Genomic DNA, 19,634 nt, shown 5'->3' on the forward strand with positions numbered 1-19,634 from the left:
ATATATTGACTTGAATTAGCACACAAAACATACAGAATACGAAAAACTTTAATAAAACCTTACCTCAGATTTGACTGTGCCAAAGTGATGTGGGAGGGGCAACAAAGAAAGCAGGATATTAATGGAAGATCGTCTCAGTTCTGTTGGGTTTACATAGCTTTTGAATTTTGAGAGCTCTCTGCAAAAAAAAAAAAAAACCAAAGCTATTAGTATTTCTGAACTCAAGTATGTTTTTAGCTATTGCCAAATATATATTACGCTAATTTTTCACAATACAAATACTGGGTTTGGTTTTACAGAGAATGCAGAAACTACTTTCCACTGAGTTTATATTCTGTAATTTGTTTTTTTGGGAGAGAGAATCGCACTGTTAAACTGTTAGGAAATTAAACTAGAATCTGATGGATTAATTTAAAATATCAGGCCTATGCTACAAAAGACTTATGGGCTGGGGCTACTCTTATCGCTCTAGACCAGGCCAGAAAGGATTCAACACACCCATGGACAAATCAGAACTGAAGGAGTTCAGGGAAAAGGTGGGTCTGGATGCTCTAACTCTCATTTAATGTGGCCTGAGAGCCCTTGGATTACGAAGACCACTGGACAGGAGAAACTGGGAAACCGGGCAGGAAGCACCAAAATACACCAGGCCAAAACCAACAACTGACATACTAGCACAGGATGAAAGCTTACCTGTCAGGCAAAATGGTTTCAAGAGCTGAAATAAAGTAAGGAACCACAACATCAATCCCTTTCAAGTCACAGCAGAACAAAGGAGGGGAGTTTAGAATAACGCTGGCCAAGACAGGATGGCACACATAATCATTTATCTGCAAACCTTGAATTAAAAGCATGTAAAATCTAGGAAAGCAAGAAAAAAATTTTAAACAAACTGCTGGTCAACTGTTTTCATAATCACTAATATTTTCTACATAGTCATCTTAAATTCTATTTCCAATCTTCTACTTCTATCCTTTAAAAGGCATTAATGAAAGTTAGAACAATTCAGAATCAAATACACTAAGAACCAAGTTATATTTCTTAATCAAAAAAAAAAAAAAACAACAGAGATTCATGTTTATTACACTTTCTTGCAGTGTTAATTAAGCTTTGCAACTCAAAGTTACAGGTGCCTGCAAATGAAGTAACTAAAAACAAAAGGCCGCAGTAATTATCAATAAACTGGAGGAATTACCAAATTAAATTTCATGTCAGTAAAATTTTGCAGTATTCCAAAATTCCTGAAAAAAAAGTGTGTTGTGTCTTTTCCCACTCCCCTACTATTTGGGGGGCACGATGAAAGAAAGAAACCTCATCTGACCCTTTATGCACAATATGAAGGTCACCCTGAGTAAGAATCCTTTTAGGAATGTACTTAAAGTGTACCTTACTTTCAACATCCTCCCCTAACCCCAAAGAACTAAGCATTCAAACTTCTATCATTCAAGAGACACTATATAGGTATACTCTTCAACTACATAAGGCATTTTCTCCACAAAACTCCTCACCTCCTGGTTATTGCTCAATGCATTTCAATCTACCTTCTCTCTCTGGAACTCAACTAAAAACATGTTCTAACAAATAACCAGTGGCCTCTCAACTGCTGAATCCAAAAGACACGTCTAACTCTTAATTTACTCTGCTTTTTGAAAGCATTCAACCTTTTGAGCACTCCCTTCTCTTATTCTTCTCTGATGTCTATGGCTAGTTCCCTTAACAAATCTTATTCCACATGCCTCATAATACTAGTGTTCCCCAGGCTGACAACCTTGGTTCTCTAAGCTGTTAGTCTGGTTAAATAATACACAAGCCAGCAAACATAGTCGAATTAGTCTCTAGCTCCATATCCATTAGCCAAAAGCACACTGGAGACCTGAGGACAGCATGTGTCTGACTCTAGAACTCCCTGTGCACCGTGTCTGGCACAAAGTAGGAACTTTATAAATATCTGTTGATAAATAACCCACAGGCACCTCAAATTCAACAGCTTCAACACTAAGCCCATCCTCGGCCCCCTCACGCATCTGTTCTTTGGTTGATCACACTACCACCCATCCGATCTTATGGGCCAGATGGAAGGCTCATGGTCACAGCCTTCTCCCTTACTGCTACTGACACCGTATGGAGTACCACCCCAACCCACAGTCTCCCTCCTAAGAAATGTGCCCCCACAAGGGGTGCCTGTATGCAGTATGAACCACCTTCACAGCTGTAGCTGATCAGATTAGAGGCAGACAGCTGATTAATCAGATCCTCTTTCCCAGGAATCTGAAATTGGGAATCAGAATAATAATTGGCCTTTGTGTCACTAAGGCAAAGGCCATGGAAATTTGGAACTTAGAAGCACACTACAATGTAAGAAATTGATATGCAGATAACAGAAGAATGAGGCAGTTCTAGAAGACCATGACGACAGAGAAACAGAAAGGAAGAAAGGTGTTTTGGTCCCTGAATACTTTCTAACCCCTGGTTCCTGCCCTTTGTGAGACCCTGCTGCATGTCCTGATCTTAGACATATTAAATAGCACGAGTTTCTCAAACTTTTGCTTAAGTCACATTAAGAGGGGTTTCCATTAAAGTCAACAGCTTATTATTATTAACTCCTGATTAGTTCCCTGCATGTACCATTCTGTTTCTACCTATATTCTCTACTTTTTCTGAGTCAGTTTAATCTTCTCTCCTGAGAATTTAGTATGTACACAGACACCTGAATGTTCTTTCTAACATCACATCAGCAGCTGTGTGAAAGATCAGCTGAGGAGGGCAAAAGAGAGTCAAGAAAAATAGGAGGCCATTACCAGTTAATTTAGGGAAAAAGTGACACCTGAAGTGTCATGGTGGGGACAGAGTGGAGAGATTAGAAAGAGGGTTAAGTAGAAGAAAGGCAAGAGTCGGCTGACCACCTAAAGATACAGAGGGAGAGAAGAGAGGCCTAAAATGACAGCAAGTTTCTGGCATAAGCAACTGAATGGATGGCAGAGACATTCAAAAAGACTGGCTGAAGGCACAGATTTGGATAGAATGACCCCATTCAACTTGCTAACACTTGCTAGTCTAAGTAACTAGCCATCTAGTAAGTCCAGCACAATCATCCAACTCTCTGTACTCTTTCCTGAACCTCTGGAGCAAGGGTATGCTGCTGTTCCTCTGAATTCCTATAGCACTTTATCTGTGTCTCTCTCCTGCCAACTTCCTATTGCTGCTGGATTGGTATTACTGTGTACATGGTTCTGCTTGAGAAAATTAGCTCCTTAGAGGCAGGATTGACAGCTAACATTTTTGGATCATCTATAGTGTCTAATACTGTGGCCAAAAAACATGTATCAAAAATTGAGTGTGGCCCTTCCAAATCTCTCTATAATTATTAAATGTCAACAAGTTAGAATAAATACTTCTAAAATAAAAGAGATGTATTGGGGGTCCTCATAAAATCTAGTACGGTAGGTAAAAAGGAATTCAAGCAAAACTTTCAATTACTTACATGCATTTGCAGGTATTTAAAACCAACATTTACTTATCAATTCAGCCTACCAAGCCATGCTACAATAGACTTTCACTATCACAACTATACAAATGGAAAAATAAACAAAAAAATTCTAAGACCTGGATAAATAAGCTGGCAGAATCTCTTCTCCAGTCTTCTTGCTACAAAAAATCCTACACAGTGTCCCACAAGCCTCAGCTCTTCCTGCTTCATAGTTATCGGGAAATTCACTTGCATCAAACATAGGATTGGAAACCATGGTGTCTGTGGACATTTGTGACCCTTTCCGTCGAAACTCCATGCTAGCTTGTGTTGTAATGGCTGGGGAGAAAAAAGGAGGGTTTTATTATATTTGTTGATATGCAAAAAGGCTCATGGGACCCTGGACACAAAGATCAAATGTTGGTGTCATTAAATAGCTACTTGAATAGAATCCAATAATGCTTTTGTTTGGCAACTAGGTCTTAATTTTTTTTTAAAGGGCTCTCTGAAATCTTCTTTGAAAAGGAGTAACAATTAGTTTATAGTGGTACTGTCAGTTAACAGATTCAACAAGAAGCATTTTTCAACTGAATTTTTGATTAGCAGAGTACATTTATATATATCTGTATTCACACACATACAGATATATAACACAGAATTTGGCTTTTCTATTACTTATTCTGTTTTTTCCTCTCCTGATAAAAGTGATGCTTAAACAATAAAAAAAAATAGGTGCTGCAATTTACACATTACCCCAGACAGACATCATAACTGAATGGGTCATCCCATGCCAGGGTGTATACTTCAGGGAGAGGACAAGGTAAGGACAGAATGGGTAGGGAGGAAGAGAGAGCGTTCCCACCACCCACCCAACTCCAAAGCACACACCAAAGAATTGCTCAACCAAGCAAAATGAGAATGAATTTTAACAACCACAGACAGCAGCTAACTTGAGGTTGATAAATCAGAAAATTGGATTGGGTAAGAAAGATTATCATGGTCATTTGTTGTCACTGAAACAGAAGCCCTTCGAAAGTTGCTCGCGTTTTTAGGAAAAGATTTCATTGTGTAGTGAAAGTCACTCTGAAATCTTTTATCACTCTACATGAAATGTTTATTTTATAGTAATAGATTTAACAGAATGCAGAGTCAAGCACAAATCTTTATGCAACTTCCCATGAGCCATTTTTAGTCCTGAATAAGGTATCCAGCAATAATACATTTGAAAAACACTACATGCAGAATGCATACAAATCAAACACTAAATCTGTAAAAAAATAAGCTTAAGCTTTAAATTAAAAAAAAAAAAAAAAAAAGCCAAAACACAGTTAGTGCAAAATCCTGGAATTCATGACATGACCAGACTAGTGTACAAAATAATGGGACTGATTCAGGCAGATTAATTTGCTTTTGCCAACAATCTTCCCCATTCAAAACACAGAAAAGTATTTTTCTTCCCAAGTGCAAAAACTACAAGAGACAATGACAATCAAAAATTTTAATGGAATTATGAAAAAAATAAAAACATGACTGCAATTAAGGAGAAGCTTCTGGTTCCTACTTACAAGATTTATAAGAAAGAAGAATTTGGATAAAAGATGCTGCAAGATAATAGAAATAAATGGAAACAAATCAAAGGACAGCAGTAATTATAAAATACTTTAAAGATGGTGAAATTTTACAATAAGTTTAGAAGCTTTTTAGCTTTTTAAAAGTTAGGTTAAAAGCTTTATGATACAACAAGCTAGTTCAAAAACAGGAAACTGTGCATTCAGATCCAAAATTATGATTTTTGTATCATGCAAAACAATGAACGAAGAAAATTACATAACTACAAAGAATTGAGGTTCTGAACTGCCCATAACGTGCATTAAAATTTTAGTTCATTAACCCTTCCCAGCTCAATGTTACATTTACAAAGCACCGTGTACTGTCATGTATATCTAAAGCTAACTAGTTCATAGAAGCAAACATTTTAAGTTAGAGGTGAACTACATGGCAGAATTCCTTGATGGCAGCCAGTACTTAGAAAACAGATTAATAGAGTTAGTATTCTCCAACTTTCCACCACCCCCAAATCCTCAAAAGCAGGACCCAAAAGGACTCTAACCCATTCAACTGTCTGGACACCTCCTATCTCCTGAGTAATACAACAGATTTTCTCATCTCTGAACACAAGGTCGGGGAAGAAGAGCTGCTATCCTTTCTCCACCAAGGAAAATGGTTAAGAGTTGAAAATAAGAATTAGTTGCCCACATACGATGTGAATTTTAGTTTCTATCTTTTGGCACGAGAGGATGAGCAAAGCTGTTAAAAACTCCCTATAGAGTGGGAAGATTTGTAAGTTCCCTTTAAGCAAGCCCCCCAAGGAAGCAGCAGGTTGAACCACTCTGGATTCAGGGATTTTAGTGTCAACAGCTTGATACTCAAAAGTTACACTGTAAAAGAATTATATCTTAGTGAAAATAAATATATGACTAACTCAATCTAGAAAATATAATACAATAAACATAAACATGGGTCATAAAATTCAAAATATAAGGCACATGAAATAAGAAAATAGAAGCCAGAAAGTTTTTTAAGTGTTTTCATTTAGTCATCAAATAAATACATTTACTTATCCATAAGTCAAACTTGTAAATAAAATATGAAATGGTAGAATAAAAGGTATCTGAATTTGAACAAAACAAACAAGGAATCCCTAAACTCAATCATGCAACCTCAAATTATATTCCTGAAAATGTCTTTATATCCACTTCTCTTATAAATTATTTAAAGATTTATAAGAACATCCAGAATAATTACATGTGTATAATGCTAACAGACATAGACCCTTAGTTCTGAGATGATATATAAAAGAAAAGAATTTATTTCTGAGAGAAAGCAAGAAACTTTTATGGCTATTTTATTAGTTTTATCCTTGAAATCAACACTCTCCCCAGAGATGCATTGTGTGTGGTAGTCGCTCAGTTGTGTCTGACTCTTTGTGACACCATGGACTGTAGCCCACCAGGCTCTTTTCTCCATGGAATTCTCCAGGCAAGAATACTGGAGTGGGTTACCATTCCGTTCTCCAGGGGATCTTCCCAACTCAGAGACAGAACCTGGGTCTCCTGCATTGCAGGCATATTCTTTACTGTCTGAGCCACCAGAGAAGATGCATAATCTAATACAATTAGGCATCCTTTTAACTCAAGTTATTTCCAACCCCAGGGGAAAAGTGCTTCTCTTACCAATTAACCAATATTAATTATATTATTACATAGAGCAGAATTAATGCATAAAGCACAGTGCTTGGTACAAAGTAACCACAACTCAATAAATGTTAGCCATTATTATTATTCAGCTCTATTCATACAGTCATAAATATTCAGTATATTCTATAGGACCCCGCCCTCCCATCCTGCACCCTAATGCCACTACTTACAACTATAATGGTAAGATGACATAGATCAGATTTAGATAAGAGTTTCATTTCTGAGATATCAAGGTTGAGTTATTAATTCTTTATTAGTCTTATTTACTTACAAAGCAAATGATATTTTTTTAAAATGTGCCCTTGAAATAAACTTTTCTAGACTAAAACCTAAAAGGATAGTCTTCTGTGAAGCAGAAATTTGATTTATATGCAGTAATGAGTGAATGGCTGTCAAAATCTAAGAAAACACTTCTTGTGAATAAGTTTCCGGTCAATCATGTTTAATTCTTTATATCAATAGTATTATCCTGGCTGACATGAAGGGAACTTCCAGGTCACCTACTGAAAGGAATCTGATTGAACAAAAAGTGGCTAGCCTGAAATGTATCTAATAAAACCAGACAAAAGCCAAACCTCGTAGAATAAACATGAAAAGGACACGTAGGAAAACGTTCAAAATTAGTTCAGCTGGAAGGGGTTAAGCACAAGACACTGCTTGGTCAGAGACAGAGAGCTTTTTAAGATACATATTAATCTTGCAGGTAGGAAAGGTTAAAAAGAAAAAAAAGGAAAGAAAAAAATGACAACGTATTTCTTGAGCAATATTTACCAGTCATGCTGCTGTCTCTGTTTATCCCATTATGAAGTTTACAGTGAACAAATGCTGCATCAAATAACCATGATCCAAAGAGATTCAAGATGCTGTTAACCTTTGGTCTCCGGGGGGCAGGCAGTGGCCGGGGTTCTGAACTAGTCTGATTTGGACTTGACAGAGGAGAGGTGGAGGATGTCTGATGCTGAACTTTTGAGGTGTGAGCAGTACTAACCTGTTAGAAGAACAAAAAAATATAGCCACAGTCACAAGAAGTTTGCAAAAATAGCAGGACTTTTTAAAAGGATGGCTGATTAAACAGCCAATTTTATAAGGTATAATAATGGTGATGAAAACTTACTGTGCTTGTCTTCATGGTGGCCTTATTCACAGTAACAGCCCGGTGCCTCCGGTTATGTGGTGGGGTGGTATTGACAGCAGTGCTCTGAGGCATACTCAATCTGTTCACGGGTGTTGGAGGAGCACTGTCTGATCGGGGTCTAGAAATGCCTTTAAAGAAAGACAAAAAGAGTTATTCTTCTTGTTCAAAATATGTGGTCAGCACATCTTCCTCAAGCAACACTGGTGAAGGCTCAGGACCGACTAGTATAGCAGAGACTACAAGCTGCCTCCCAATTGCCAACCATCCTTTCTTCCTGAGTTACAGAACACAAAACTTAGCTGGACGTGGCTACCCAGAATAAACAACTACATTCCAAAGGCTCGCTTATGGCCAGATGTGGCCATGTTCTGACCATAGAGAAGTGGGTGATTACTAGGTGAGTCTTCTCCAAAAATCTCCTTTTAAGTGTCCTTTTAAGGACCAATCAAAGGTAGATGCTTCTTCCTTCCTAGTTACTAAGAGGATGGCTGGAACTCTTTCAACCATCATGGCCCATGAGAATGTGCACAAAGGATGAAGAGCCAGAAGATGGAAGTGCCCTGGGTTTCTGAGAATGGTGGACCTGCCATAGCAGCCCCATACAGCTTAGCCTGGGGCTTACCATGTATGAAAATAAGCTACCCTGTTTAAACCACTGGTATTTTTGACCAAGTGGCAGCCAAACTTAACTGAACTAATGTATTACCTCTGTAATACCTCTGTAATATATTAAGTACACATAACAAATGTTTTCTAAATAACAGGTATGTAATCAAGGGCTTCTCAGGTGGCACTAGAATCTGCGTGCCAATGCAGGAGATGTTAAGTGATGTGGGTTCAATTCCTGTGTCAGTAAGATCCCCTGGAGGAGGAAATGGCAACCCACTCCACTATTCTTGCCAGGAGAATTCCATGGATGGAAAAGCTTGGCAGGTTACAGTCCATGGGATCACAAACAGTTGGACACACTTGAGCATCTGAGTACAATAAATATCACTGCTCTTTAACAGGTTAAAAAAATTCTGACTTTTCATGTGAAAAACAGTTTAAAACAACGTTTCACAAAAAGTATAATTTGCTTCCTAATGATTCATATAAGAATGATACCTAACACATTTTAATCTGTATTTTCTAGGATTATTAGTGAAATGACACGTCTCTCTCTTGCAAATCATTTATTCATAGCCTTTGTCCACTTACCTACTGGGTCTTATTCTTTTCTCTTTGCATCGTCTGATTTATTCAGCATTTATATAATAATAACAAAAACACTCAGGCTATTACATTAGTTGCAAATAATTTTTCCTAGTTTACTACTTGGCAATCAAATCTCTTCATCTTTTTCTTTGGGCTGTCCCCTAATAGTCTCTAAAACCAGACTCTAGAGTTATCTTCAAACATCCAGCAACATATACAAAATTCACCTAAGAATGCATCCACCAGACAGCTGATTCCACGCATGGCACGAAAAAATATTTGAGGCAGATGTTTAAGGCAGGGATACTGATTCAATTCTTGTGGCATTCCGCTCACATTTAAGAACTGTTCCTGAAATTTGGGAGTAGAGCTTATAATGGCTGGGTTACTCAAATCCACGGGATTACTATCAAAAGAGAGAGCAAGAATTAATTATACATTTAGAAATTTCTTTAGCAATAAAATACACACAATATAATTTTAAGAACAGGGCTGTGTGTACCTATTTGATTAAGAGAGGAGATGAATCTGTGTTTAATAGGCTAGAGAAGCAAACATCAACTCTACAGAAGACCTGCAGTGTGCTTACATAAACTTCATTTGCCTATTCAGAGAATGAGAACCAAAATAAGACTAGAAATTTTTAATTTTTTAAAAGTATATATGGATATATTGTTATATGTTTGGAATTAAGCAACAGAATGGTAAAATTATAAATAAATGTACAAGAACCCCAAGGAGAAAATTTTACTTTAGTATTAATATTTCCAAGTTTTAAAAAACTATGTGAAAATCGGGATTAGTGCTTACATTCTTGTGCATGCACTCAAGTCATACATTTTGATATATTTAAAACAACATATTTGGGCTTGAGTATTTCTACTGAAAAACAGATTTATGTTTTCACTCAAAACCGTCTGCCTAAGCGTCCATTAAACAGCCTTTCCAACTCAAAGTAATAATGTTAGTTAACACATAGCCAGCCACTTGGAAAGAACTTCCACTGGCTACAAGATCAAAAGAATTAGGCTGAGAAATATAAATCCGTGGTTTATAGAGGACCTGGGCCTTTGAAACCTTTTTCCATCTAGTTAGAATCTTAATTTCAAGTAAATGAAAGTGAGGACAAAAGAATGTGTGTGCCTGTATGGAAAAGGGCTTCTAGTATTAGTATACTGTATCCACAGAACTGTAGTTCACTCTGTGGGGTGGAGGAGAAAAGAAGCCTCTAAGGACTTCCCTGGCAGTGTAGTGGTTAAGAATCTGCCTTCTAGGGCAGGGGACGCAGGTTTAATCCCTGGTTGGGGAACTAAGGTCCCATGTGCCTCAGGGCCAGAGAAAGAGAGCAGTGCATATATGCACAAGAAGATCAAAACAGCCAAGAGAGACAGATGATAGAGCAGCCTATCCCAAGGCTGCCCAGATCCCTCCAATCACGAGTACCGAATGTTCACCGCTTCCCGACGCCCAGTAAGACCTATCATTACACAATAACCCCTCTTTTCCACCAGCATTTGTTCAAATTCCTATCCTGTATATCCAAAAAAAAAAAAAGCAACTAAAACACTCTTTCAGCTCAAGAAGAAGGATAGAGTATGAAGAGATCAATTAATAGTGAAGGAGTAGGAGCTTCCCTGGTGGCTGAGTGGTAAAGAATCTACCTGTGAATGCAGGAAACACAGGTTCGATCCTTGGTCTAGGAAGATCCTACATACCATGGAACAGCTAGGCCCACACACCACAACTATTGAGCCTGTGCTCTAAAGCCCAGGAGTCACAACTCAGCCCACTCGCTGAAAACTACTGAAGCCCACATGCCCTGGAGCCTGGGCCCCACAAGAGAAGGCATCCCAATTAGAGGCCCATGCAGTGCAACAAAGAGTAGCCCCCGCTCACTGCAATTAGAGAAAAACCCGTGCAGCAACAAAGACCCAGCACAACCAAAAGTAAAGAAATAAATAGTGAAGAAAAGGAAAAGACTATCTAAGAACGACCACTAAAAAAAAAAGAACTACCATTAAAGAAGATTCCACTACTAGAGTTTTACTGGTGGCATATTTCAAATTCTTAAGGAATATATAACTTTCATACAACAGAGTACAGAAAAAGATAGGAAGTTTCCTAAGTTTTTTAAAGTTACCGAAGTATAAATTAGTCAAAAAACAGAAAGAGAGACAATTTGGGAAAATATTAAAAGAACAACATTCCATAATCAAGCAGAATTTATCTTTAAAGGATGCAGGATGATTCAACACTGGGGAAAAAAATTAATATCCTATCAATAGATAAAAGAAGAAAAGATATTTAATTGCTTAAACGGATCCCAAAATATGACTTGAAAATAATTCAGCACTATTTCCCATTTGTATTTTTAAATTTAAAATTCTTTAATTGCTTATGAAATCAAGAACACAAGAAACAGTAACTATCTAATATTAACAACCAATATCCCATTCAAAATTTCATGCAGTAGAGGCATTCTAATGAAAATCAGAAAAGAGGGATGTCGAAACAGTGTCATTTTAACACAACAGTGTTGTAGAAATTCTGACCAGTATCAATAACCTCAGATATGCAGATGACACCACCCTTATGGCAGAAAGTGAAGAAGAACTAAAAAGCCTCTTGATGAAAGTGAAAGAGAAGAGTGAAAAAGCTGGCTTGAAGCTCAACATTCAGAAAACTAAGATCATGGCATCCGGTCCCATCACTTCATGGCAGATAGATGGGGAAACAGTGGAAACAGTGGTTGAATTTATTTTTCTGGGCTCCAAAATCACTGCAGATGGTGATTGCAGCCGTGAAATGAAAAGATGCTTACTCCTTAGAAGGAAAGTTATGACCACCCTAGATAGCATATTAAAAAGCAGAGACATTACTTTGCCAACAAAGGTCCATCTAGTCAAGGCTATGGTTTTTCCAGTAGTCATGTATGGATGTGAGAGTTGGACTATAAAGAAAGCTGAGTCCCGAAGAATTGATGCTTTTGAACTGTGGTGTTGGAGAAGACTCTTGAGAGTCCCTTGGACTGCAAGGAGATCCAACCAGTCCATCCTAAAGGAGATCAGTCCTGGGTGTTCATTGGAAGGACTGATGTTGAAGCTGAAACTCCAATACTTTGGCCACCTGATGAGAAGAGCTGACTCACTGGAAGAAACCCTGATGCTGGGAAAGATTGAGGGCAGGAGGAGAAGGGGACAACAGAGGATGAGATGGTTGGATGGCATCATCGACTCGATGGACATGGGTTTGGGTGGACTCTGGGAGTTGGTGATGGACAGGGAGGGCTGGCGTGCTACGGTTCATGGGATCCCAGCGAGTAGGACAGGACATGGCAATTGAACTGAACTGAAAACAATATACAAAAATAACTGTAACAAAAATGGCAACTTTTCAAGCACCTACCACATACTAGATGCACTGTTTTACATTTTCTTCAATTCTTATAACAAGATGGACACTATTTTTTATCCCCATTTTATAGATTAAAAAGAGACTGAGACTCAGAGAGACTAAATTGCTTGCTCAAGCTCACAAAGGAAAAAGCAGTAGAACACAAACTTATATACAGGTCTTACTGCAACCAAAACACTTTTAATGAATTACCACAGACTCAAGTATAAATTACTAGAAAGGAGACATTTTTTATTTGCAGATATGTGCAAATATATGTGTCCATTATATCTAGAAATCTAAAAAGAATCAGTGAAATACAGCATTTTAAAACCCCAAATATAATATACAAAAGTAAAATAGGTAAAACATTTTCTTTACAGCAGCAACAGCCACTTGTAAGATTTAACAATAGGAAAAAAAGTTGGCCTTTCACAACATCAGCAATAAATACATAGGAATAATCATACACACACAAAAAATTATGCAGATGTACAAAACACTTCCACAAGATATTTAAGATTCTTAAAAAGAAAAATACCTAGTCTTGAAAGGCAACCACAATATATTAAGATGTCAGCTGCTCCTAAATATAAATACAAGCTAATACAATTCTCATCTTTGGCAGAGATGAGAATTGCTTAGCTGTTTGATAATTTCTCTTTTCCTTCTATGTTCTCTTGTAATTTAATGTGGCATATGTGAGTTCCAGCCAAAGGAATATGGGTAGCAGTGATTCACATCAATTTAGGAACTGGTCCATAAAAACTTTCCACATAATTTTCCTTGCTTTCTCTTTTCCATCTTTTAGCCAGATACAGAGGCTTCTGCCTACAAAGTTAATGCTCTAATAAAGCCACATGTTGAAGATGGCGGAGGCTTTGCCAGCCTGAGGCCCTGAATAACTACCTAAGCAAAGCTGTTTCTTACACAAGGCTTTTATGAAACATACTGTACTAAGCCACTAAGATTTCCAGGTTCATCTGCTAAAGCAGGACATGTTCCTTACCCTAATATATACTCCAAACCCCAACAGGTTTTGTGAATTTCTTCTCTTCACATGTGCTTTATAGCATGTCAAATGGATTATAAAATTCATCTAAAATGTTAAACAGGCAAGAGGGATTCTTAAAAATATTCTAAGACATGGAAAAAGGGAAAAAGTCGTTAGTTCTACCAAATACCAATAACTATAGAAGGTTAAAGTAATTAAGTGTGACTCTCCTATAAGAATGAATGGTTTTGCCATAAATAAATTTAAAAAATTTTTTAAAGTATATAATAAAAAAAAAGAATGAATGGAAAGATCAATGGAATAATATGCAACCCAAAGACAAAACCCATACATATAAAGGAACTTAATGGCACAAAGGACACAAAGTCAGAAGCAGTGAGTGAGGCTGCTGCTGCTGCTGCTGCTAAGTCGCTTCAGTCGTGTCCGATTCTGTGCGACCCCACAGACGGCAGCCCACCAGGCTCCCCCGTCCCTAGGATTCTCCAGGCAAGAACACTGGAGTGGGTTGCCATTTCCTTCTCCAGTGCATAAAGTGAAAGTGAAGTTGCTCAGTCGAGTCCGACTCTTCGCGACCCCATGGACTGCAGCCTACCAGGCTCCTCTGTCCATGGGATTTTCTAGGCAAGAGCACTGGAGTGGGGTGCCATTGCCTTCTCCAGTGAGTGAGTATAGGTGAGCATATACCGGATCAAAGTACACAGAAGACTTTCTAATCTTAAAGGAAATATAAAATGGTCACAGAAAAAGGTAGATGTAAAAAAATAAACTAAAATCACTGAAAGATGAAAAACAAACTACAAACTGAAAAATAAAATGACAGAAAATAGTTAAGATCCCTAATTTATAAACAAGTCATACAGAGTAATTCAGAATCACTAATATACAAACAGAAAAATGAGGCTCATCAAACCAGAAAGAAAAGATGCAAGGAAAAAGTTTATGAATCAAGACTGTACACAACAGAATTAAAGTTCCACAGAGCACAAGGATGGGGCTAGAAGACAGAAAGGCAGGAAGCAATGAAACTGAATTGAAAACAATATCATAAAGAAAGAAAGAGCATGAAGTATTATTACTTTTAACAATCTGTCCCTCTGTGAAATTTTATGCTGTTCCCTTAGTGGAATTTTAAACAAGGCTACCAGAGGAGAGGCCTTGAGAATAAGACTGACCAGTCACTGCCGGTCACAGAGAGGAACAAGATAGTCTTCAGGCCCCACAGAATGTGACAAAATCCTGGAAGACAGACTGTCACCCAGGCGGCAGCAACAGGCAAGAGAACAAATACTGCACCTACCGCAGGGAAGAGCCCCTAGAGAGTGTGGCCCAAGAGCAGCTGAGGAGAGCCTGACCCTGCCAGGATGGAAGGGGCATGTGACACAGATGAGTGTACTGTCCAATTTGGCTCTATCTGACCCCTGGGCTTAGCAGCCACACTGTGAACTCCAACAAGGAGTTATAGTATGGTTCCTGCCTAAGACATTTACTGGGTAAGGACACATGAAATACAACAACAAGGGTACCTTAACATATGTAAAAAGCGAAACCACGTCTGTGCAACACACTCATTATCCATTTCAGGAGGGATCAGACTGGCATCTTCATCAGGAACTTTAAATGGAGGAAATGAAGGACCATATGTAAAGCGTAGCAATCTAGAAAATTAAAACAAAAAAAATCACAACACCAAGTTCATTTTTAACAGAACTGAAGATACATTCAAGCATTAAAATATAGTAGGAGAAATATGATAGGAGAAAATAGATGAAACTTGTATTATACCCCACTGAAGTGAATAAAATAAATGAAAACCTTTTTATAAAATAAACTGGAAGAGGACTTTCAGTTTTGTAAAAATTATTTTAAAGTATTTATTTCTTTAAAAAATTAGTATCATTTATAATTTAGCTCATATAGTTATATGATTATATTATAAATTTGTTATTTACTTATATGATATTATAAAATGACAAGTGATTTATAAATTAAATATTGCTTCTCATATTATAAATTTTAATACATCTTATTATATATAACATTGTATGTAATACACAACACTGTATATAACACTTATACAGAATATAATTTTATAATGTATGCTGCTGCTGCTGCTAAGTCGCTTCAGTCAATGTCCGACTCTGTGCGATCCCATAGACGGCAGCCCACCAGGCTCCCCCCGTCCCTGGGATTCTCCAGGCAAAAACACTGGAGTGGGTTGCCATTTCCTTCTCCAATGCATGAAAGTGAAAAGCGAAAGTGAAATCTCTCAGTAGTGTCCGACTCTTCGCAACCCCATGGACTGCAGCCTACCAGGCTCCTCCGTCCATGGGATTTTCCAGGCAAGAGGACTGGAGTGGGTTGCCATTGCCTTCTCCATTTACAATGTATACTATAACATAAATTACAAATTATATATAATTTTATAAAATTACAAATTGTTTAAAATTTTAATTTATAACTGCAAATAACAAATAAATAAATCATATAATCATGCACAATTATGCTTATGTTGATTATATAGTCATATAATATAAACGATAAATTTTTTAAAAGATTCATCATACTACAAATGCCCTCAACACAACTAATTTATTATAATTTATCCATAACAACTGCAACATAACTTTACATGAAGTTTAGAATTTATGGTATGTGTCCCATAAATTGAATTTGACCATTCAGTTACTTAACTAAATACTAACATTCCAAATGTATTAAAACTGTTCAAAGCCCTTTGACTCAATTATTAATCTATTATACTTAGAATAGATTATGATCTACTATAGCTAATCTAAAAATATCTTAATAAAATAACCAGAATACATACAAAGACTAAGTGTAAAGTACTCGCAAATCAACAATATTTTTTCTTTTTTACTTTTATATCCTTATTTAGCTTTTTTTGTTTTGTTTCTGCCCCACTGAGCGACTCATGGGATCTTAATTCCCTGACCAGGGACTGAACCCAGACCCTTAACAGTGAGGGTGCCAAGTCCTAACCACAGGGAATTCCCAACAATAGTTTTTAAAAGGAAAACAAAGAGAACAATTTAAATATCAAAACAGCAGAGAAACTATTAAATGAATTATAATTCCATTTATATAATGAAAAACTATAAGGCCATTTAAAATAGGATCTTGAGATCTACATAAGAAGAAAAAATTAATGTAATTACTGGGACAAGAATCAGACATCAAGTTAAAAAAAGCAGGTAACACTATAAAGAATAATCTCGAATTGATTTTTTAAAAAAGATAAGATGGAAGAAAATATCGGAGAAGGCGATGGCACCCCACTCCAGTACTCTTGCCTGCAAAACCCCATGGACAGAGGAGCCTGGTGGGCTGCAGTCCATGGGGTCGCTGAGGGTCGGACACGACTGAGCGACTTCACTTTCACTTTTCAGTTTCATGCATTGGAGAAGGAAATGGCAACCCACTCCATGATCTTGCCTAGAGAATCCCAGGGACGGCGGAGCCTGGTGGGCTGCCGTCTATGGGGTTGCACAGAGTCAGACACGACTGAAGCGACTTAGCAACAGCAGCAGCAGAAGAAAATATATTCAAAGATCGGTTATTTGTAAGTGATGGATATTTCCCCTTATGTCTTCCTAATTTTCCATAATAAGCATGTATTGTACTTTTATAATCAAGATAAAAGGATGTATTATTTAAAAATAGATTCATAATAGTGACATTCACAAAGACATACCAGAATAAACAAACAAAAATTCATCTTAAATGAGTGATAAAGATATATATATTAACTCATAAAAAGACCAATGTACCATCTGATACGTAATACCACATATAAATTATCTGTTCCCACCTCCACCACTAACTCTCCCATTAAGTCTAAATCAGATTAAGTCTCCAGTCTCCTGTCAGATTAACTACCAGCTGACAGGAAATATAAGGGACAGAGGAACATATTAATTAACAACTAGGACATAATCAGAAAAATCAAGAATGTGAAGCATTCAATAAGACAAAACAACCCAATTCAACAAAAAAAAACCTGCAAGGAAATAAAAATGAGAGAGCAGGAACCTACAGTTTAAAATAGGCTTAAGAAATATGTCAACTAAATATAATGTCCAAACCTTGTCTGTGTTCTGATTCAATGGAATCAACTATTTCAAAAAGTTGAGACATTCAGGGACATCTGAACACTCAAAAGCTAAACAATATTAGAAAACTGTTAACATTTTGTTCATGTGTGATAATGGTATTGTGATCATGTTTAAAAAAGAATGCTCAGCTTTTAAAGAGTTATATATTACAAGAAATGAAAAAAAAAAGTCTGAAAAAAATGAAGCCTAACGGTTTACTCACAGAATAGTGATATTATATATAAATGGCTAAAAAAAGAAACCAAAAAACAAAATAATTATTATAAAAAACTGCCTACTTTGGTTACATACGAGAACATTATGGTATGGTCCTATTTCTGTAAAATTATGTATAATAAGATTTCTGGTGAACTTAACTCTTTCTGTTATAACTTTCTTTGGTTCATTTTTTTTTAATGAAGATCTTAAACATTTTGGACTTCCCTGGTAGCTCAGGCTGTAAAGCGTCTGCCTACAATGCAGGAGACCTGGATTCAATCCCAGGGTCAGGAAGATCCCCTGGAGAAGGAAATGGCAGCCCACTCCAGTATTCTTGACTGGAAAATCCCACGGACAGAGGAACCTGGTAGGCTACAGCACATGGGGTCACAAAGAGTCAGACACAACTGAGTGACTTCACTTTCACTTTCTTTCTAAACATTTTAATAATTAGAGTGGGATTTTGGGGGTGGGAATAGTAGGGCTCAGAATTCATCTGCCTCTCCAACATACTTTCTCAATCTAAAAGGTTTTAGATTAGATAGGCACAATGCCCACTGCTACATCTATTTTTAAAAACTGATTGATTCTATTAACTAAAGTATAATAATAAGAGACACAGAATAGAGGCTTTTACCATGTACTCTAGAAAGACACAGAATTAGGGGAAGGCTGCCTATGGCCAGACGGATGAAAGAAGACAAGTTGATGACGGTAACTTACCTTGAAGTGAGCGCACAGATGACCTTGCTCCACTGCTCCACCACTGCTGGGTGGTGCCTCCAGTTAGCCACCATCTCCTTGGCTGTTTTCCAGTAAGGAGGTGTTGGGAAGCACCGCGTACATGCTAGTAACCAAACCTCAAAGAGAACACCAATCAACTTCTCTGCTAGATTCTCAGCAATGCCACCTTACCAACAAAAAGAAAACATCTTTGGCATACTTATTTGTAAAGCAGAATCTTTAACTCACTGATTTGGGAGAACTGGTCAAAAAATTAAAATAACTGCAATGTTAAGTTTTAACTTTCAAATAATCACTTAATAGTAAGAACAAAAAACTACTCTTAGGAGCTCTTATGAAGGAAATCATGAACACATCAACCCATTATCACATGGGAAGTTTTCAAGTGACCCTGCTGGGTTCTTATGGAAGATCTTAACCTTCCAGTAGTGAGACAGGAGCACACGCAGAAGAAAGGAAAGGATGACTGCCTACAATGAATGGCTATTAATCAGTTTCCGTGCCACATAGCTCATACACGTGACCTCACATTAATTCTGCAGGGTAGGTTTTTATATCAATAGTATCTATTACCAATTATCAATTATATCCGATTTGAAGATGAGAAAACAGGTTCTGGAAATTTAAGTAACTTGCCCAAGTTCACACAGCCAACAAGAAAAGGAATCAGAACAAATACCTGAGACTTCCTACCTTCAAACTTTGCTATAAAATGCTTCATGTGTTTCAAAGCCACCCTTCAAGGGAGAGGGAGCCAAAGAAGGGAGCCAAAGGACTAGTTCTGGCAGGACAAAGCCTCAACCACAGAGCCCAAAATAGAGCTGCTCCTCGGTTCCAAGCCTGGGAACTAAGAAGAGCAGCGGTCTGTACTCTGCCTACCCACAGAAGGCAAACTTTGGATTTCCATACAGAACGAAAAGTTCTAAGGATTTCAAATGAGCAAAAATGAAGTTTCAACAATAATAAGCTCCAGAAGGGGATGGATGGCTTGACTTATGGTGCTGAATCCCTGGCATGGGGATTGTTTAAGGGAGAGGCACACTACCTATCTGGCTAGCTCATCACCAATGCCAGACAGGGTATTTCTATTACGGAG

The 19,634-nt window shown here is 37.4% G+C and overlaps 1 protein-coding gene across 14 annotated transcripts in view; it reads right to left on the reverse strand.

The window, feature by feature from the left end:
- RALGAPB (Ral GTPase activating protein non-catalytic subunit beta) overlaps positions 1-19,634 on the reverse strand; it is a 93,680-nt gene that overhangs the window by 43,824 nt on the left and 30,222 nt on the right. For 7 of the 14 annotated variants that reach the window (XM_086331879.1, XM_086331875.1, XM_086331881.1 and 4 more), the window contains 8 exons: positions 18,518-18,704; positions 14,987-15,118; positions 9,283-9,461; positions 7,838-7,986; positions 7,495-7,711; positions 3,604-3,805; positions 694-861; positions 64-178 (listed from right to left, as the gene is read on the reverse strand). In XM_086331879.1, the coding sequence (XP_086188005.1) occupies positions 64-178; positions 694-861; positions 3,604-3,805; positions 7,495-7,711; positions 7,838-7,986; positions 9,283-9,461; positions 14,987-15,118; positions 18,518-18,704 (1,349 nt within the window). Of the gene's footprint in view, positions 1-63; positions 179-693; positions 862-3,603; positions 3,806-5,031; positions 5,068-7,494; positions 7,712-7,837; positions 7,987-9,282; positions 9,462-14,986; positions 15,119-18,517; positions 18,705-19,634 lie in introns of those variants that run through there. The other 7 variants (XR_015139048.1, XM_086331874.1, XM_086331872.1 and 4 more) reach the window with 3 other exon arrangements.

The sequence above is a fragment of the Bos grunniens genome, chromosome 13 (assembly GCF_055505025.1).
Source record: "Bos grunniens cultivar Pamir isolate PY7600 chromosome 13, Bosgru_T2T1.0, whole genome shotgun sequence".
NCBI lineage: Eukaryota > Metazoa > Chordata > Mammalia > Artiodactyla > Bovidae > Bos > Bos grunniens.